The sequence below is a fragment of the Microcaecilia unicolor genome, chromosome 4 (genome assembly GCF_901765095.1).
Source record: "Microcaecilia unicolor chromosome 4, aMicUni1.1, whole genome shotgun sequence".
Lineage (NCBI taxonomy): Eukaryota > Metazoa > Chordata > Amphibia > Gymnophiona > Siphonopidae > Microcaecilia > Microcaecilia unicolor.
Window position 1 is genome coordinate 353928378 of NC_044034.1, and position 22317 is coordinate 353950694.

General features: G+C 46.7%; 1 protein-coding gene across 1 annotated transcript in view; it reads right to left on the reverse strand.

Annotated features, from left to right (window-relative positions):
* The window catches only part of CNKSR2 (connector enhancer of kinase suppressor of Ras 2), a 659600-nt gene that overhangs the window by 276339 nt on the left and 360944 nt on the right, over positions 1 to 22317 (reverse strand). Inside the window, exon 9 of the mRNA XM_030202257.1 lies at positions 5458 to 5591. Within this exon, the coding sequence (XP_030058117.1) occupies positions 5458 to 5591 (134 nt within the window). The remainder of the gene's footprint in view (positions 1 to 5457; positions 5592 to 22317) is intronic.

Here is a 22317-nt window from a genome sequence, read left to right on the forward strand (position 1 = left end):
CATTCCATGTAGAATTTCAAATAGTAGCAACATTCCATGTAGACCAACATTCCATGTAGATCTCAGATAATATCAACATTCCATATAGAATCTCAAATAGTAGCAACATTCCAGGTAAAATCTCAGATAGTAGCAACAGAATCTCAAATAATTTATTTGGATTTAAGCTCACACCTTTTTCAGTAGTAGCTCAAGGTGAGTTACATTCAGGTACACTGGATATTTCTCTGTCCCAGGAGAACCTCACAATCTAAGTTTGTACCTGAGGCAATGGAGGGTTAGTGACTTGCCCAAGATCACAAGGAGCAGCAGTGGGATTTGAACTGGCCACCTCTGGATTCCAAGCCCATTGCTCTAACCACCAGGCCACTCCTCCACTCTTAAACTCTGACACAGTATAGAATAATGAGTCTGCATGCCCAAACTCGGGCGCCAGCATTTACATCAGGTTTCAGCAGGCATAATAAGTCTGGCCCCCACAATTAGGGCACAGGAATTGGAATAACTGCAAAGGAGACACTAACATGAGAGGGGCATGGGAGGGTCAGGGGCGAGAGATGATTTTATGGATGGAAGGAGAAAACCTGCTCAAAGGGAGTAGACCCAGGAGTTACAGATGGAAAATCTCTGTCACAGAAAGGGTGGTGGTTGTATTGAACAGTCTCCCACTGGAGCTGGTGGAGGTTAAAACAGTGACAGCCTTCAAAAAAGCATGAGCTGAGCACAAGGAACTGTTTGGTTACAAGGAGGGAGTTGCAAAGCCAAAGAGAAACCACAGTTAATAGCACTGCACCAGATATGAATTTGGGCAGATTAGTTTGGTTTTGGACCTTAAGGTCTTTAACTGCCATCATATTCTACGTCAAGCAGATGTAATAGGACTTGATTACCTGCTTTTCTTTTGCAATTTCAAAGACATATAGGCTGCTTGGATAAAACAGACTGAGGAGTCAGGGTACAATTAAGGCACAAGCAAACTAGGCATCTGTCTAGAACCCAAGAGGTAGGGTTACCATATTTTGTCCCCCCAAAAGGACACATGCCCTGCCACCACCACACACCCGCCCCGCCCCCTTTCACACCCTCGCCCAACACCCTGTCACATTTTCCCCTCCCCCCTGTCACACACCCCATCACTCCCCCCTCCCCGTCACCCCCTCCCCTTACCTTACTACTGCCCTGGTGGTCTAGTGACCCCTGCCACACACCCCATCACTCCCCCCTCCTCGTCACCCCCTCCCCTTACCTTACTACTGCCCTGGTGGTCTAGTGACCCCCTGCCACACACCCCATCACTCCCCCCTCCTCGTCACCCCCTCCCCTTACCTTACTACTGCCCTGGTGGTCTAGTGACCCCTGCCACACACCCCATCACTCCCCCCTCCTCGTCACCCCCTCCCCTTACCTTACTACTGCCCTGGTGGTCTAGTGACCCCTGCCACACACCCCATCACTCCCCCCTCCTCGTCACCCCCTCCCCTTACCTTACTACTGCCCTGGTGGTCTAGTGACCTCATCGGGGTAGGAAAGAGCCCCCTCTTTCCTGCCCGGAGCGCTGCCCTGCATGCATCCTTCCTGTTGGTGATCTCGGCACCGATTCAAGATGGCCGCCAAGAGTTGAAGTCTCGCGAGGTCACCAGGGCAGTAGTAAGTAAGGGGAGGGGGGGCTAGCAATCTGCCCGTTTGTCCGGATTTCTGGACAAACGGGCAGGCTGGTGGGCGGGCCGTCCCGCCCACCAGCCTTCACGTTTGTCCAGAAATCCGGACAATCGGGCAGATTGGCAAAACCCGCCCGGTTGCCCGGGCATGTCCTCAAAAAGAGGACATGGCCAGGTAAATCCGAACATATGGTAACCCTACCAAGAGGTGAATTCTATATATGGTACCAAAATAATCAGCGCTGAAAAAGCGCTATTCTATAAATCACACTTAAAGTTAGGGGTCACATGTAAATCTAGACAATGAAAACGTGGTGCAAATGCCTGCACCTAAATTTACATGTGTAGCCCCCCCCCCAGTCTACAATTACGCATTTAATTAAAAACCATGCCTCCCGATCTGCCCCAAAACACCCATGATCCTCCCATTTCAGCACCCCCATTTTTGGGTGGTGTGTACAATTTAGGTACGGATCCCGCACCTAAATTTACATGCGTAAATGCCAATTAAAATTAATTAGTGCCAATAATTGCTTGTTAAAAAAGCCAATTAGTAGCACTAATTGGCTCGTTATTCGGTTGAATTTCATGCAATAATTGGGCACGCATCCAAATTTGCGCTCACAATTTTTGGCAACTTAGGGGGCTCATTCAATGGCATATTTTTGGCCTGCTAATTCAGCTGCTGGCAGAAAGAGGAGTAGGAAGGGTCAAAGCCACCATTGCCAACTGAAGTCTGTCTGTTGTACATATCCTGTACACACCAGTGGCGTAGCCAAGGGTGGGCCCAGGTGGGCCCAGGCCCACCCACTTTGGGCTCAGGCCCATCCAGTAGCAGCACACCTATGATGTGGCTGGCAGGGATTCTTCCCAAGTCCCACCAGCCGAAAACTCCCAACAACTGTCCCTCCGGCTTACCTTGTAAATAGATCTTCACCTGCACCAAGTAGCGACTGATACATGCTGTAGGGCCAACCAGGGGCGTAGCCAAACACCCAATTTTGGGTGGGCCTGGGCCCATGATGGGTGGGCAGAAGAACCTCGCCCTGTCCCACAGGTGATTTGGTCTCTGCTTCTCTCGCCTGCATGCCATATGGTCTCTCAAACATCCCCCCTCTCCCACATACCTTTTAAATAGCAGATTTTCACCAGCAGTGAGCAGCAACTAATACACACTACTCATGTTGGCCCCACACCCTTCCCTCTGATGCAACTTCCTGTTTCCACCTAGGCAGAAATACATCTGAGGGAAGGCTGTGGGGCCGGTGCGAGCAGTCTGTATGTCACTGCTCACTGCAGGTGAAGCTCTGTTACTTACAAGATATGCAGGAGGGACACGTTGGGAGTTTTTAGCTGGTGGGGCAAGGGGATCCCTGCCAGCCACATCATAGGTGTAACCTGGGCAGGTTACATAGGTATGCTGCTACTGGGTGGGCCTGAACCCAAAGTGGGTGGGCATGGGCCCACCCAAGCCCACCCTTGGCTACGCCACTGGGGCCAACACGAGCAGTGTGTATTAGTTGTTGCTCGCTGCAGGTGAACATCTATTTAAAAGGTATGCGGGGGGGGGGGGGGGGGGATGTTTGAGAGACCATATGGTGTGCAGGTGAGAGAGGGAGAGACCAAATCACTTGGGGGACAAGGCGGAGTTCTTCTGCCCACCCATCTTGGGCCCAGGCCCACCCAAAATTGGGTGTTTGGCTATGCCCCTGGTACGCACTGTCCTTCAATCTGCAGAAAGACTCGGTAAGCAGTACCTCTTACTTACTGTTTTCCCTCTGCAGGCAGAACCATGCAGGGCTCGGTGTGTGGGAGCATTTGGGGTCCCAATGTCCTTGTTTGCCTACAGCCCACCAAATGGATAACCCTTTTCTGTGAGGGGTGCAACAATAAAATAGACACCTTATGAAAGATCAGTGGTAGATACAGTACTTCATAGTACTGTATCTGCCACTGCAACAGTGTCTTTTTAGGATGCAAAACCCAAATACTGAAGAGACTCCAAACTGCACAAAACACGGCTGCCAGACTTATTTTTGGCAAATCAAAATTTGAAAATGTATCACTTCTTCGAGCAAAGCTTCACTGGCTTCCCATCAAAGAAAGAATAAATTTGAAGATCAACACAATGACCCACAAGATCATACACGATGAATCCCCTGGTTACATGAATGATTTGATCGACCTCCCTGCCAGAAACAGATCTATTTCTTCACGAACTTATCTGAACCTACACCTTCCCAATTGTAGAGGAATTAAGTACAAGACCTACTACTCATCCAGTTTCTCCTTTTTGGGTAGCCAGCTTTGGAACGCTCTACCCAGACCAATCCGATTAATAAACGACTACTTACCCTTTAGAAAAATGCTGAAAGCTAATCTCTTTAAGCAAGCCGACCCTAATGACTCAACATAATCTTACCAACCTCCACTCCCAATTCTGTTCTGACTTAGATACCGACCTCCCATCTTTCTCTTCTCCATCTCTCCTTACTTCTATCCCTCCTTACCCCTTTTCTCCCAAATCCTACTATCCTATCTTGTCTAACCTCTCTTTTCCTAATCATATATTATCAAGCTCAACTTATCACACTACCAAGCCCAACTTTACGTTGTTTCACTACTGTTTTTGAAATTTCTATTCTATAACTTTTTATTGCAAATAACTATGTAAGCCGCATTGAGCCTGCATTGTGTGGGAAAGCGCGGGGTACAAATGTAATAAATAAATAAATAGTACTGGGGGAGCTAAACCTACTAGAAATTACTCTTCCCTGGACACAAGGAAGGAACTTGCTCAATATTGAGGGTGCTCAACACACATTGGCAACCACGAAGCTGGCTCTTATGCATTACTCTGAGATTAAAGAGGACTGAGGGCTGTATCAGAGTTTAAGAAAGCATGTGGGATCCCTTAGGAAAAAGAGGAGTTAAGGGTTACGGAGGATGGGCAGACTGGATGGGCCATTTGGCCTTTATCTGCCGTCATATTTCTATGTTGAACAATTAAAAACTAAGGGGTCCTTTTACTAAGGCCTGTAGGCGCCTACACGTGTCCAATGCATGTCAATTTGAAAATACCACCTGGCTACCACGAGCACTGCACGGTAATTCCAGTTTTTACGCGTGTCCAATACGCACGGCAGAAAGTATTTTTTATTTTCTATCGCATGGCGCTAACCAGGTGGTAATCGGCAGTGTACACGTGCTGATGATTACCGCCCGGTTAATGTGTGAGACCTTACCGCTAAGTCAATGGGTGGCGGTAAGGTCTCAGGTCCAAGATGGACGTGCGCCAATTTTTATTTTGCCGCATGTCCATTTTCGGCAAAAAAAAGAGGCCTTTTTTGCAGGCGTGTTGAAAAATGGACCTAAGCACGTCCAAAACACACACCTACAACAGCGCAGGCCATTTTTCAGCACACCTTAGAAAAAGGACCACTTAAAGCCAAAATAAGAAGAGCATAAGGAGCCTTCAAAATTGACAGCATCTCAACTTCACTTTATTGACCAGACCCGACACGGTCCGTGTTTCGGCAATGAATGCCTGCGTCAGGGGGTCTATTGATGGCATCTGATCCCAAAGGAGAAACCAACTCGTCTTGAAAAAGACAGGTCTGCTAGAAGCTTAATTAATTGACGCCAAACAATGCAGGAACAAATGATGAACCTTAAACAGCGTCCCGTACCGAAGAAAACTACCATGAACCAGCGCAGCAAGTACAGGCTGCTGTAACAATAATCAGCACAGGAGCATAAAGTGTCCCATGATGGGCCACACCAGTGACCACACTCTTACCTGGGGATGTAGGGCTCAGCGGGGGGCGGCGGGATAAAAAGATCTTGTAATGCAGAGCTGTCCCTCTTCGTAGGTGTGCTAATGGTGCTGGACGGTGTGGCGACGCTGCTTGTAGGACTTCTAGGTATAAGCGGCTGAGTAGAAGAAAAAGGCAGACATATTTATACGATGCAAAAGACAAAACGGAAAACATTGCATTCAAGTGCTAGAACATTAATTCTCTTTTTCATTTTTACGATATCGACACCCTTTTTGGTTTAACTAAGGAAAGCAAAGGGAAAAAAAAAGATGACCTTATAATATGTTCAGTACTATCTTGTCAAGAAAAGCAGCCTAAGCTGATTAAAGTATCCAGTTATCTTCAACCGGCTACACTTAACCAGACACCATCAGCTAAATATCGACCTTGCTGCTTCTAGTTCAATAGCATCAGCCGTGTGCACAGGAGTGTCGAGGAAAATTCTCTCACTCCGGTGCCCACATTCCCCCAAAACTTACGAAGTCAAAATACCAAGGTGCAGTGATATTTGCAAATGTGTTAACGTACAGTAAACTGGCCAGCATTTACACCAGGTTTCAGCAGGCATTTGCAAATTTGCAAATGTGTTAACGTGCACTAAAACGCACACTTACTGGAGTGGAGGACTTGCCTAATGGTTAGTGCAGCAGCCTTTTGGTCCTGGGTTGAATTCCTACTACAGCTCCTTGTGACCTTCGGTAAGTCACAAAAACCATGAATATTTATTTATTTGTTGCATTTGTATCCCACATTTTCCCACCTATTTGCAGGCTCAATGTGGCTTACATAGTACCATAGAGGCGATCGCCAATACCGGTTTTAACAAATACAAAGTGAGGTTGTGGTAAAGTAAAGTGTGACAGACACATTGGGGAATCGTAAGAAGCAAGAGTTGTTATGTCCAGTATGAGCTTTGGTTTCGTTGTGTTGCAGGGTTAAGGCATTTAAGTTGGATCGTTAGGGTATGCCTTTTTGAACAAGGTAGTTTTTAGTACTTTCCGGAAGTTCAGGTGGTCGTATGTTGTTTTCTCGACTTTTGGTATTGCGTTCCATAGTTTTATTTATTTGTTACATTTATATCCCACATTTTCCCACCTATTTGCAGGCTCAATGTGGCTTACATAGTACCGGAGAGGCGTTCGCAGACTCCGGTGTGAACAAATACAAAGTGATGTTGTGGTAATAAAGAGTTCATTTGGAACAGTCACTGGAAGAGTTGTGATATGTCCAATACGTACTTTACTTCTGTTGTGTTGCAGGGATCCGGTATTTAGGTTGGATCGGTAGGGTATGCCTTTTCAAACAGGTTAGTCTTTAGTAATTTCCGGAAGTTTAGGTGGTCGTACGTTGTTTTCAAGGCTTTTGGTAGCGCGTTCCACAGTTGTGTGCTTATGTAGGAAAAGCTGGATGCGTAAGTTGATTTGTATTTATGACCTTTGCAGCTTGGGTAGTGCAGATTTAGATATGTTCTGAGAGCGTCAGCGAGCACAGGAGGAGCAAGAAGAAAGAAGAGCAGGGGGCAGGCAGTGAACGCGGCTGCGCCGGAGATCGCTGAGTGTCAGCGTGCGCAGGAGGAGCAAGAAGAAAGACAAGCAGGGGACAGGCAGCGAACGCGGCTGCGCCGGAGACCGCTGAGCTTCAGCATGCACAGGAGGAGCAAGATGAAAGAAGAGGAGGGGGCAGGCAGTGAACGCGGCTGTGCCGGAGATCGCTAAGTGTCAGCGTGCGCAGGAGGAGCAAGATGAAAGAAGAGCAGGGGGCAGGCAGCGAATGCGGCTGCGCCGGAGACTGCGCTGAAGAAGGCATCAGGCTGCCGTGGGTTGGGGACCCCTGCCAGCAAAGGTGTTTGTTTGTGCGGGGGGGGGGGGGGGGCACTCAAAATGTGCCCCCAACCTTGGGCTCTGGCCCTCTCCCACCGTGAGGTCTGGCTACGCCCCTGCTCTTATCACTAGGCCACTCGCCACCAGTGCATAACTCAAAAGGGGATGTGGCTATGGGTGTGTCGGGGGGGGGGGGGGTGTTCTGAAAAGTTGTGTGCAGAATTTTAGAATACAGCCTCAGTGCGCCTAACTTGCGTGCTAGCATTTACACCAGCAGGTTTAAAAGCTGGTGCTAAAGTTAAGCGTGATTCTATAAAAGGCACGCACCCTTTACAGAAACACACTTGGCGTCAATTATTATACACCAAATTTTCACCACCATTTAATTGCGTCAATCCTGTACATAAGGGCCACTATTCTCAAAAACTCACTTTAGGCATACCTTACAGAATGGCTTTTTATGCACTTAACTGAAACTAAAACATATAAGACCTTGCTTTCCGAAGGATATATTCCGTAACTTGACACAATCAATGGTATTGAGCCACACAGATTACTGCAATGGAATGTATGCGGGTTGTAAATCACAGCTTATGAAAAAACTACAGACAGCCCAAAACACAGCTGCCAGACTGATATTCAACAAAAAAAGGGTTGATAGCGCTAAACCTCTTCGATTGAAACTACACTGGCTCCCTATCAAAGACCGCATTACTTTCAAAATGTGCTCTCTAGTCCACAAGATGATCTACGGTGAGGGCCCAGGATATATGATTGATTTAACAGATCTTCCAGCCAGAAACAGAATCCGTTCATCGTGTACTACTACTACTACTATTTAGCATTTCTATAGCGCTACAAGGCGTACGCAGCACTGCACAAACATAGAAGAAAGACAGTCCCTGCTCAAAGAGCTTACAATCTAATAGACAAAAAAAAAAAAAAATAAATAAAAATAAAGTAATCAAATCAATTAATGTGAACGGGAAGGAAGAGAGGAGGGTAGGTGGAGGCGAGTGGTTACAAGTGGTTACGAGTCAAAAGCAATGTTAAAGAGGTGGGCTTTCAGTCTAGATTTAAAGGTGGCCAAGGATGGGGCAAGACGTAGGGGCTCAGGAAGTTTATTCCAGGCGTAGGGTGCAGCGAGACAGAAGGCGCGAAGTCTGGAGTTGGCAGTAGTGGAGAAGGGAACAGATAAGAAGGATTTATCCATGGAGCGGAGTGCACGGGAAGAGGTGTAGGGAAGGACGAGTGTGGAGACATACTGGGGAGCAGCAGAGTGAGTACATTTATAGGTTAGTAGAAGAAGTTTGAACAGGATGCGAAAACGGATAGGGAGCCAGTGAAGGGACTTGAGGAGAGGGGTAGTATGAGTAAAGCGACCCTGGCGGAAGACGAGACGGGCAGCAGAGTTTTGAACCGACTGGAGAGGGGAGAGGTGACTAAGTGGGAGGCCAGCAAGAAGCAGATTGCAGTAGTCTAAACGAGAGGTGACAAGGGTGTGGATGAGGGTTTTGGTAGAGTGCTCGGAAAGAAAGGGGTGTACTTATCTGAACCTTCACTAACCGAGCTGCATTGGACTCAGATACAAATCAACCTACGCGTCCAATTTTTCTTACCTAAGTACGCAAATGTGGAATGCATTACCAAAGAGTGTGAAAATAATGCATGACCATCAAGACTTCAAACGTACTTTAAAGACATACCTGTTTCGCAAGGCCTACCCTATTGATTCTGCTTAATTACCTCAACCCTACAATGCATCTGTATATATACATTGCAAAGTCTATTTTATTTCTAACCTCCTTGTCCTTATTTTATCCATTTACTCCTACCTTACCTGACCCTTTTTATTACTGTACTTGTTTAAAACCTACTTGGCGTCCCCCATTATGGTATTTTGGAAGCCACATTGAGCCTGTTAATATGTGGGAAAATGCGGGATACAAATGTTACAAATAAATAAATAAATGTGAGTTACTTCGCAATAAGGCACTTTAACTGATTCAACGTGGAAGCAAACAGAAGCGGATCAATCAAGGTATGGTGTACAACTTTATTCTAAAAAAATGCCCCGACATAGACTGTGTTTCGCCCACTAGGGCTGCGTCAGGGGCTCACAATGGAGCAAAATAACCAGCATAATGCGTTCCTCCAAAACTAGCTCAATCCATGCACCCGGTGAACGGGCATCATGTAACCGCATCAATTCCAGTTTTTAATTGATGCGGTTACATGATGCCCGTCCACCGGGTGCACGGATTGAGCTAGTTTTGGAGGAACACATTACGTTGGTTTTTGTTTTGCGCCGTTGTGAACCTGCGTTCATTTTCAAGCCCCTGACGCAGCCCTAGTGGGCGAAACACAGTCTGTCAGGCGTTTTTTTAGAATAAACTTGTACACTATAGCTTGATTGATCTGCTTCTGTTTGCTTCCACGTTGGATTCTGTGGATTGTCTGCCTTCTTGTTTACTTTAACTGGTTACATAGTAACATAGTAACATAGTAGATGACGGCAGAAAAAGAACTGCACGGTCCATCCAGTCTGCCCAAGAAATGTGCCACTTTTTTGTGTATACCTTACCTTGATTTGTACCTGTCTTTTTCAGGGCACAGACCTTACAAGTCTGCCCAGCACTATCCCTGCCTCCCAACCACCAGCCCCGCCTCCCACCGCCGACTCTGGCACAGACCATATAAGTCTGACCAGCACTATCCCCGCCTTCCACCACCGGCTCTGGCACAGACCTTATAAGTCTGCCCAGCATGCATGTTCTTAAATAGAGCCCAGTATCTGCTATTCTGTTTGCAAAATTGTGCATGCATTACATAGTAATTGTGAACAGTGGCACAAAGAAATAGATCAAGAGCAGAATAATTTTGTAAATTAATTCACTACCTTATCGTGCAAAAATGAACTACACCTCAGCAAGTTGCAGTTACGTTTTTCTGTGATGATGGTTGCGTTGTCATGCAAAATCTAACATGAGCTATTTTCTGCCAAACTCATTTGCATGTGATTAACACGAGCCATTATTGCACGTTAATTAGTTTGTAATAACAACCCAATTTATTGCATCTCAGTGCATAAGTCTTTCCATCTGAGAACAGATGAAGACACGGCTGGTAAGAGAACAGGCCCAATTAGCGGCACTGTGCTATATTGTCACATGAAATTTTGCAATTAGCATCTTGATTGGTACAAATTATTAACAAACACTCTGGACTAGATTCTATATTTGACACCTAAAAAAATCAGTGCTGTACAATACCCACTTTATCGGTATTCTATAAGCTGCGCCTAAATCTTCTCTTTACTACGGCTGCCTCTCTGATGTAACTTCCTGTTTCGTAAGAGTCAGCCGCAGTAGAGAAGAGGCCGGTGCCAGCAGCAGGGCAGCGTATTAGAATCGCTGCCGCCGCTGACTTTTGGAACACGAAGAAAGAGGGTAAACTTGGCTTGGGGGGGGGGGGGGGGGTGCAGTATCTCAGTCCTGCCTCAAGTGGCATCTGACCTTGGGCCACCCCTGGGTTGTACAACTCTGGCTGCCTTGTTGGGAAGATTTGATGGATCATACAGGCATCTGTTGTCATTAACTAAGTTACTATTTTACTGCGCATGAGATGATAAAGGATATCCACCTTCAAAAATACTTTCCAATCCATGCGCATCGAACCAAGGCAGGACTTTTGTGTGGCCAAAAAGCCTGCTTTGTAAAATTCCTGCAGCTCATTGTGATGGCGGTGGAGCAGCGCCTGAGCTGGGGGACAAAGTGCCTGATCCCTGCTCCTTGCCGCACTACTGTTTTCCTCTGCTTTGCCGGCCTCCTCCATCACTGGGCTGTGCTGCCCCTTTAAGACAGGTGGGAGAAGAGGGACGGTCCATGCGCTGCTGCAATGAAGTGCAGGACTTTGGAACTGCTCTGTTGAGAAGATGAGCCTGGGGTGCAGGGGAAAGTGGTAGTGCGGCAAGGAGCAGGGTACAGACACTTTCCCCCGATATTCAGCGCTATTTAACCAGTCAGAACGGCAGCTGACTGGTTAAATAGGGCTTAACTGGCCATCCGTCAGTATTGAGTGGGGGATAACTGGTTATCCCCCTCTGAATATCCCCGGTTAGTAGCTAGCAGGTTGTATCAGCCGATATAACCGGCTATCCGCTGATTTGACGCGTGAAAACCTGGTATATCTTTTACCCGTTTAAAGATAGCCAGCTAAGTCTGAATATTGACTTAGCTGTTTATCCGTAAACCGGACAGTCAATGCTGGTCACTGCAAATGGTCCAGCACTGAATATCCAGGCTTAGGGTCGACCATGGGAGATAGCCAGTCCAACTCACGTGGTCTTAATATCGTCCCCTTTGTTCTGGGGCTGCTAGCAGGACTTTTGGTTGTTGTCATTTGGGTGCAAAACAACCACGAAAAGTGGAACGAACACAAGGGTCCCACGGGGTGGATCGAGTCAAACAACAAGGAGTGGGAACTGGATCAGGCTCTTCAATAACAAACTCAGGACGCCGGAATGGAATTATGGATGTTTATTTAAGTTGACTCAACATGGAACCATGTTTCGGCGGGACATGCGTGCCTGCCTCAGGAGTTTTGATACGTGTATCTGATAATCACATTTATCATTGATGATGCTTTTTGCGAACAGAGCACGAGCTGGTCTTTATCAAGACTGTTGGTAAAAGAAAAAAGTAGCATGTGAAATGTCATATCAAGACTCCCGAGGCAAGCACACATATCCCGCTGAAACATGGTTCCATGTTGAGTCAACTTAAATTTTTATTTTATTTTTTTTTTACATTTGTACCCCGCGCTTTCCCACTCATGGCAGGCTCAGTGCGGCGGGCAATGGAGGATTAAGTGACTTGCCCAGAGTCACAAGGAGCTGCCTGTGCCAGGAATCGAACTCAGTTCCTCAGTTCCCCAGGACCAAAAATAAACATCCATTCCATTCCGGCGTCCTGAGTCTGTTCTTGAAGAGCCTGATCCAGTTCCCACTCCTTGTTGTTGCCGTTCGGGCCCACAAGTCACCAATACCCAAACATTGGACTGTTTATATAGAATCTGAGGGATAGGGCCCACTTTTTTCCAAGGGGCATGCATGCCAAAGGGGGCCACAGACCTGCCTAAAGCTGAAGGAGACTTGGAGGGGCATTTTCGAACGGGGACTCCCATCTCTGAGGGCGCCCATTTCTGAGAACATCCCCACGAAGGAGCAGGGCATCCCGTATTATTGAAACAAGATGGACGTCCATCTTTCGTTTCGATAATACAGTCAGGGACGCCCAAATCTCAAACATTTAGGTCGACCTTAGAGATGGACGACCTCGGTTTTCGCCGATAATGGAAACCGAGGATGCCCATCTCAAAAACGACCAAAGCCCTTTGGTCGTGGGAGGAGCCAGCATTCGTAGTGCACTGGTCCCCCTCACATGCCAGGACACCAACCGGGCACCCTAGGGGGCACTGTAGTGGACTTCGCAAATTGCTCTCAGGTGCATAGCTCCCTTACCTTTGGTGCTGAGCCCCCCAACCTCCCCCCAAAAAAACAAAACCTACTCCACACAACTGTACACCACTACCATAGCCCTAAGGGGTGAAGGGGGGGGCACCTACATGTGGGTACAGTGGGTTTCAGGTGGGTTTTGGAGGGCTCACATTTACCACCACAAGTGTAACAGGTGGGGGGATGGGCCTGGGTCCGCCGGCCTGAAGTGCACTGCACCCACTAAAAACTGCTCCAGGGACCTGCATACTGCTGTGATAGAGTTAGATATGACATTTGAGGCTGGCATAGAGGCTGGAAAAATGTTTTTTATTTTTATTTTTTGGGTGGGAGGTGGCTGGTGACCACTGGGGAAGTAAGGGGAGGTCACCCTCCATTCCCTCCGGTGGTCATCTGGTCAGTTCAGGCACCTTTTCGAGGCTTGGTCGTGAAAAAAATTGGACCAAGTAAAGTCGGCCAAATGCTCGTCAGGGACGCCCTTCTTTTTTCCATTGTCGGCCGAGGATGCCCATCTCTTAACCACGCCCCCGTCCTGCCGTTTGGTACACTGCCAACACGCCCCCGTGAACTTTGGTCATCCCCGCAATGGAAAGCAGTTGAGAACGCCCAAAATCGGCTTTCAATTATGTCAATTTGGGTGACCCTGAGAGAAGGACGCCCATCTCCCGATTTGTGTCAGAAGATGGGTGTCCTTCTCTTTCGATTATGCCGCTGATAGACTACTGGAAGGATTTGCCTCCCCTCAAATTTCTGCTCCAGTATGTCCACGACCAGCCCCGTTCTCAGCTGTGAGGTACACTAGATTGATGATACAAACACAAACTCCAATATCAAACTCTTTCTGGAAGTCCAGATAAAGACAAATACTTTGCTCTCCTACTGCCATATGGAATCAAAATGTTCTACTATAATGACACAAACTGGGTATGGAATTACAAATGCAGTAAGCAAAAAAACCCAAACTAATCCACGCAATATCAACATATGAAACTCTGCTATGGCAAACTTATAGTAAAAAAGGAAAAAAAAGTTTCAAAGTAGCTCAAAATCAAAAAGATTTGTAGAGCTATACCGAGCAAATAGATCTTTACTTCATCATCGGCAAAAACCTTCTCAAAAGTTATATGACTTCATAAAAAAGTAATAAAGTCTTTATAGTGTATCAGTGCTCAAAAAATAGTGAAAAACACTTATCTCGTAACTCAAATGAAGTGCCAAAAAGGCATCTGGTGAATACTTCCAACTTGCCCCCGGGACAACGATGGTCAGCGTTTCGCTAAGCTGCTTCAGGGTCCCAGATGGCAAAATGTAGGTTTTCATGGCGCTGAAGTGCCATTTTTTGAAAATCATTTTGCTATCTGGGACCCTGAAGCAGCTTAGCGAACCGCTGGCCATCGTTGGCTCGGGGACAAGTTGGAAGTATTCACCAGATACCTTTTTGGCACTTCATTTGAGTTATAAGTGTTTTTCACTATTTTTTGAGCACTGATAACAATATAAAGACTTTATTAATTTTTTTTTTGCTCTTAACCCATTAGTGCCCAGTGTTCTCATAATAAGCCATATGGGAGTTCATTTGGCACTAATGGGTTAATAATAAAATGAAGTCATATAACTTTTGGGAAGTTTTTACTTTGGATTACTTTGGTTTTTTGCTTATCAGAATGCTCTACCCCAGGTCATGCAGAGATGAACTTTCAAGTCATTTCCCCTGACTCTCTTAGCCCGATGCATCTTTCGGTGGTGTTTCATCCATGACAGAGGTCTAATGAAAACAACTTATTGATTCCACCCTCACACCAGTGTAACTTCTTAAACAGTGGTGATGGATGCCCTGTGCTCCTGTTTCAATCAGCTAAGATATATTTTGGGGTTTTGCATCTTGCTGTAATCCTAGCAAACATTTCATGCTGAGGCATACGCTCCCCAGGGACTTTAGCACGCACACCACCTGAATGCATAAATAGCCTTAGATCTTGAGATATTCGGATCACAACATTTTTTTCTCAGGTTACAACAAACATATATGGGGAACAATCAGCTCTCTGCTGCAGACAGATAAGTCTATGCATTTAGATATGCACCTTTATAAATTTCAGCAGAATTGGCACCTACATTGAATTGTATGGCTCTACCAATGTTCCCTCTAAGCTGTGCGGGAGTCCTCCACCAACATTCCCGCCAGCAGTGGTGCTGTTTCAATGTCACATGTTTAATAGCGAGGGGCAAGCAAGTCGTGCAGGATTCCAGAGGACCTGCTTGTCCTTAGTGATTGAAAACATAATATTGAAACATCACCCCTCCCTCGGCAGCAATGAGGTCGGAGGGCTTCTGCACAGTTTAGAGGGAAGACTGAACACTATCAACACGGGGAGGGGGAGAGGACCTAGGTTCAATTCCTAAGGGGTCCTTTTACTAAGGTGGGCTGAAAAATGGCCTGTGGTAGGGTAGACGCGTGTTTTGGGCGTGCGCAGAATCATTTTTTAGCGTACCTGTAAAAAATGCCTTTTTTACATTTTTGCCAAAAATGGATGTGCGGCAAAAAAAAAATTGCCGCGCGTCCATTTTGGATCTGAGATCTTACCGACAGCCACTGACCTAGCGGTAAAGTCTCACGCGGTAACCGGGCGGTAATGACCTACGTGCGTGAAATGCCACTTGACGTGCGGAGCCGACATGCACCAGAAAATAAAAAATATTTTTTGGACGTGCGTAGCGGATGCGCGCCATAAATGAAATTACCGCCAAGGGCCACATGGTAGCCGGGTGGTAACTCAGAATTGGCGCGCATTGGCGCTTATGCGGCTCAGTAAAAGGACCCCTAAACCTAGCATTCACTCCCTGAAATAATGTTGCAAGGGGTGGCCAGTAGGGGCAGTCTCAGCAGTCATGTGTCATTGATCTCTAGAAGTATGAAAGAGCCCCTCCTTTATTGGTGAAATTACACTGGCTTCCAACCAGAGAATGCTGCCATTTTAAAATCAATCGCTTGTCTGCTACATCTATGACAAATGATTGAGATGGACCAGAGTTTCAGTAGGATGTGATGTTGCTCCCTGTAGAAACTTAAATTTCCGTCATGGAAGAATGTCTGTTATAAATCTCTTTTAGAACATCCATATCAATATCACTTTGTTATTTTTTTTTCCAAATTCTATTAGATCTATTTCCTCTTACTGTTTCCTAAGTCTGTGAAAACTTATCTATTTCCTTCAGTATATAGGTTATGATTGTAACTTGTTTTATTGTTTTACTGTAATTATTACTTTTAGTAATGTTCATAAGATTGAATTGTTAAATGAATCTATTTAGTGGATGTAATTCTTAACAGTTATTTGTTAACTTCATGTGTTGTAATCCGCTTTGAATCAATTTTGAAATAGGGTGGAATATAAATATTGGTTGATGATGATGAATGAAAGTTTATGGTACTATAGTCCAGTAGAGTCCAGTTTCCATTCAGCTGGAAACCCAAAGAAGCAAGGAGAAAGTGACAGGTCAATAACAAACAATTAACTATATAAAAACAATGCAGCATAGAGTAGTATACCAAATAAAAGGTTAGCGTGGAGGGGCATAATCGAAACGGGCCGCCCATCTCCAGGAACGTCTACGAGAAGGGGTGGTCTGAACTGTATTTTTGAAAAAGATGGAACCAGCCAAATGCCTAGGATTTGGGCGGATTTGAGATGGGCGCCCTCGGTTTTCAGCGATAATGGAAACCGAAGGCGTCCAGCTCAAAAACGAACAAACCCAAGGCATTTGGTCATGGGAGGGGCCAGGATTCTTAGTGCACTGGCCCCCCTCACATGCCAGGACACCAACTGGGCACCCTAGCATGGGCACTTGTAACAATTAAAAAAAAAAAAAAAAGGAAAATACCTCCCAAGTCCATAGCTCCCTTCCCTTGGGTGCTGAGCCCCCCAAATCCCACCCTCAAAACCCACTGCCCACAACTCTACACCATTACCATAGCACTTATGGCTGAAGGGAGGCACCTAGATGTGGGTACAGTGGGTTTTGGGGGCGGTTTGGAGCGCTCCCATTTACCAGCACAAGTGTAAGAGGTAGGGGGGGGGGATGGGCCTGGGTCCACCTGCCTGAAGTCCACTGCACCCAGTAAAAACTGTTCCAGGGACCTACATACTGCTGTGATGGAGCTGGGCATGACATTTGAGGCTGGCAAAAAAAAGTCTTTAAAGGTCTTTTTTTTTGTGGTGGGAGTGGGTTAGTGACCACTGGGGGAGTCAGGGGAGGTCATCCCCGATTCCCTCTGGTGGTCATCTGGTCACTTAGGGCACTTTTCTGGGACTTGTTCGTGAAAAAAAAGGGTCCAAAAAAAGTGACCTAAATTCCCACTAAAAACGCCCATTTTTTTTCCGATTATCGGCCGAAGACGCCCATCTCTCCTCGGCCAATAAACATGCCCCAGTCCCACCTTCACCACACCTCCGACACGCCCCCGTCAACTTTGGCCGTTTCCGCGACGGAGTGCAGTTGAAGGCGCCCAAAACTGGCTTTCGATTATACCGACTTGGGCGCCTTTGCGAGATGGGCGCCCATCTCCCGATTTGGGTCGAAATATGGGCGCCCATCACTTTCGATTATAAGGCGGATTGTGTCCCATCACTTAGAACTGGGTATCTAAAGGTTTCATTATCAATATCGTATATATAAACACCTTTCAGATTTGATGTTTTGAAACAATGTACAATTCTGAAACCAGATTTTGATGCAATGATGAAAGCAGGAGCGGCATTAAGATGCAGCAAGTGAAGAAATTTCCGAGTCCTTCAAAGCCAAAAGGAGTCCTGTGAAGAGCAGAAAGGCGGGGAAGCTGCTGAAGAGATGGAGGCTGGACTTCCCTTCTATGAAGAATATTAGTGAAAAACCAATTTGGGAGCGATCTTTTGCTTATCAAAGTGTTAAAATCCGAAATGAGGTTCCTGTTCAGTTTCGTCAAATTACGTCTTATTTTCTTTTCCGGAAGGCACCTAAAACGAATTTGTTCTTAAAGCAGAGATTGTAGACTATTGGATTTGTTAACTCAAAGTTGTGTGTTTTAGATAATACGTTAGATATGGTAATATTATTTTAAATTTCTTCTAATGTGAAGTGGTTTCTTACATGTAATCCGCCTTGCATCCTTTTAGTTAAAGGCGGAATAAAAGCAATACAATACAGATGCTTGAGTAGCAGGCGCTGTCAGATCAGCGCAACATGCCTGCAAATGTCGGTAATGCTTATTTTCGAAAGAGAAGGGCGCCCATCTTTCAACACAAATCGGGAGAAGGGCGCCCTTCTCGCAAGGCCGCCCAAATCGGCATAATTGAAAGCTGATTTTTTTGACACCCTCGACGGCTTTCCGTCGCGGGGACAACCAAAGTTCACGGGGGCATGTCAGCAGGGTAGCGAAGGTGGGACTGGGGCGTGATTAGGAGATGGGCGTCCTCGGCCGATAATGGAAAAAAGAAGGGCACCCCTGACGAGCACTTGGCCGACTTTACTTGGTCCATTTTTTTTAATGACCAAGCCATGAAAAGATGCCCGAACTGAGCAGATGACCACTGGAGGGAAGCTCGTCCATCTTTAAGGGCAGCCATCTCTAAGGTCGACCCAAATGTTGAGATTTGGGCGTCCCCGACTGTATTATCGAAATGAAAGATGGATGCCCATCTTGTTTCGATAATACGGTCGAGACACCCCTTTACGGGGCCATCCTTAGAGATGGGTGCCCCCATTCGATTATGCCCCTCCACGCTAGCAGTATAGAGAAGCTATAGGCAACAACGATCTCCTGGGTCTCTCTCACCTCATAGATCTTGTGCTGGGTTTCCTGGTTCAGAGGTTAAAAGATGTAGGCCTGAGACTTGGGCCAGTATACAGATCCCTTCACGCATCCCTTCTGAAACTGTAGCAGTTGTAACAGTGTGCCACAGAGACACGTTAAGGGAATACATGACTGTTCCTGTGGCTATAGCTCCTCCTACATCCACCAGTGATGCAAATTACCTCGGGTGGTGGTACAGAAGGAAGAATGTGATTCAGTTTATGTTGTGGGGAGATTGTAAGGCCCCTCTGGTTATCCCCTTCCCGAGCCTCCATGGGGACACAGCGTATGTCCTCCCTGGTCTGTGGGGCTTTCTGTCAGGTCTGGGCATACCACACTTCTTCTGACTTGGCTCAACCTTTCGTGGCAGTCTTACCTGTGGAGCTTGTGCAGGGGCCACAAGCATGAGCATACAGTTTCACACCACACCCACTTCCAGGTGTTTGGTATGAATAGAGGTAGCAGCACCTTTTCAGTGGCTTCATTGCAGTAGCGTAGCCAGCCCTTCAAGTTTGGGGGTGGACTAGGGGGCAACGCATTCCTCCCTCCCCCCCCCCCCCCCACGACGTGTGTGCTAACCATACCTTTGCAGGCAGGGATACCGAGGTCCCTGCCAGTCAAATAGATACAATGCTGCCGTTCCCCTCCTCCTCGCGCTGCTTCCTTCCTTTCGAATCGTTCTTACAACGTTGTCACTCCTTCTTCTATAGCATCTCCACATTCTTTAACCTGTGGTGTGCCACAGGGGTCGGTCCTGTCTCTTCTCCTTTTCAATCTGTTTCTAAATCCTCTCGCTATGTCGATACAATCTACTGGGGTGACTTTTAATTTTTATGCTGATGATATTCTTTTGCTATATCCCACTAATCCACTTACGCAACTTTGGGGCCTCTCCAAGATTGTTCCACTTTAGTATTTAATTGGCTAACTACCCACAAACTGGTCTTAAACAAAGAAAAAACAGTAGTGTGTCGGTTCACAGGCGGCCTTTCTATACCCATCGTCCCTTTGGATCTCCTTAGGACTTCTCTACGTCTTACTTTTACAACTCATGACCGTTACAGCTACTTGGGCCCTACTACTACTTAACATTTCTAAAGCGCTACCAGGGTTACGCAGCGCTGTACAGTTTAACAAAGAAGGACAGTCCCTGCTCGAAGGAGCTTACAATCTAAAGGACGAAATGCCAAGTTGGGGCAGTCTAGATTTCCTGGGTAGAGGTACAATGGTTAGGTGCTGAAGGCGACATTGAAGAGGTGGGCTTTGAGCAAGGATTTGAAGATGGGTAGGGAAGGGGCTTGGCGTAAGGGCTCAGGGAGTTTATTCCAAGAATAGGGTGAGGCGAGGCAGAAAGGGCGGAGCCTGGAGTTGGCGGTGGTGGAGAAGGGTACTGAGAGGAGGGATTTGTCCTGTGAGCGGAGCCAAGGTTCCATCTGGCCGATATTTAAAATGCGTATAACTACCAGTATACTATAACTTACATGTGGTACCTGGTCAAAATAGCCCCGACAAAAAAGCTCCAAACAAAAAAAAAGCTCCCATCATAATAGTCCCGGACATAACAGCCACTGTCAAAACGGCCTGCCCACAATATAACCCTTGACAAATTAGCCCCACGACAAAAGGGCCTGATCAGGCTGCCCAGAATATGGCACCTCAATTTTTTCTAGGGGGCTATTTTGTCTAGGGTTATTTTGTGGGAGGGGCCATTTTGTCAATTAGAGGCTGATTTGTCAGGGTTTTATTGTCGCGGCTATTTTGTCAGGGCTCTTATGTGGGGGTGCCCTTACATGCGTAAACTGAATGGGGTGAGAGGCTGATATACATGCTTACAGGGTTTAATGCTCTCAGGGCACCTTTTCCTAAGCTGTGATAACAGGGGCCCTGTGCTAGAGTTAACGTGAGTTTTTGCCATGTACCAGGGCCCCTTTTACCACAATGGATAAAAAGCCTGATAAAAGAAATGGCCGTGCGGTAGGTTTGCACTTGCTGTGTGGCCATTTTGGAGGGAGCACTTACCGCCACACACTGAGGTGGCGGTAAGGGCTCCCGTGATAACCCGGCAGTAAGTAGGCAGCGCGCGACGTTGCTCCGATTATTACACTATTTCCACTAGCGCCGGAAATGGCGCATGCTGGGGTTGGAACTACCGCTGGCACCCGCGTTGGGCCGGCGGGAGTTCCGGGCTGCTGGGCAGCAACCCTTTAGTAAAAGGGCCCCCCCCCTCAGATTTTACAAAAATAGACTCTGTCCAATTTATGAGGGGGGCGGGATCTGATGTACCACCTTTTTGTGGTTACAATTGAGGCAATTTACATATTAGATACAGGTACTTGTTTTGAACCTGGGGCAATGGAGGGTTATGTGACTTGCCCCGAGTCGGCGGAAATCAAACCCAGTTCCCCTGGTTTTCGGGCCATTAGGCAACTCCTTAAGAGGCGCACCAGTTCATTTATTGTGGGTCGGGATCGTAAATTGCAATGCGGTCAACGTCGCCTCCTCCACCTACTCAGGTAACGATCAGGGGCTTCTCCCTCACTGGCTCCTCAGATTGGCTCCGTCTATTCCCCTGATAATGTCGAGTAGAGCGGTGTGGTAGCCATGTTAGTCCACTTTTAAAGGTAATTAATAGAAATCAAACAAAATAAAACATGGAAAAGAAAATAAGATGAGACCTTTTTTAATAGGTCCATTTCCTATTTGATGGCCTTGTTTGCGTGGGAGTTTGTGTTCATCCACCTTGGTGGACTGCCTTCCCTTTGACCTTTTCTATTGGACATTTATATCCCACCTATTTGCAGGCTCCAGTGGCGTACCAAGGGGGGGGGGGCGGTCCGCCCCTGGTGCACGCCGCTGGGGGGGGGGGATTTCGCCGGGGGATCGGGGGTTCTTTCACGGGGGGGGGGGGGGGGGGCGCATCGACGATCTGCCCTGGATGTCAGCCCCCCCTAGGAACGCCACTGGCAGGCTCAAAGTGGCTTACATAGTTTTGTTAACACAGTTAATCCTGGGTGTCAGGTACAATTATTGTTGTGCAGAGATTAATTAAGGGAAGAGGTAGATAGAAGAAGGAAGGAATTTATTAGGTATAGTAGACGGTGAGTTTTCATAAGTGGATTAGTGAGGTTCAGGGTATTCATTGTAGGCTTTTTTGAAGAAATATGTCTTGAGGGATTTGCGAAAGATAGTTATTTCGTTGATTGTTTTCAGGTCTCTAGGTAGTGCGTTCCATAACTTCGTGCCCCTGTAAGAGAAGGTGGTATCATCAGCTTGTATTTTAGTCCTTTGCAGCTGGGGAAGTGCAGGTTGAGAAATTTGCGAGATGATTTTGTGACGTTTCTGGGAGGTAGGTCCACGAGGTTTAGCATGTAGATTGGGGTGCCTGCGTGAATGATTTTGTGTACCATCGTGCAAATCTTGAATGCAATACGTTCCTTAAGTGGGAGCCAGTGAAGTTTCTCTCTTAAGGGTTTTGCGCTTTCATATTTAGTTTTTCCAAATATGAGTCTGGCCGCAGTATTCTGGGCAGTTTGGGGTTTCTTGATGTTCTGCTCTTTGACATAACTTAATACATTTCTTGATTAGCTTTCGAAGGTTGCCCTTCTTCGTCAGATCGGAAATAAGCAAATGTTGGTAGATGACAGTACATATGAGTGAAACATCAAAGCATTTCAGT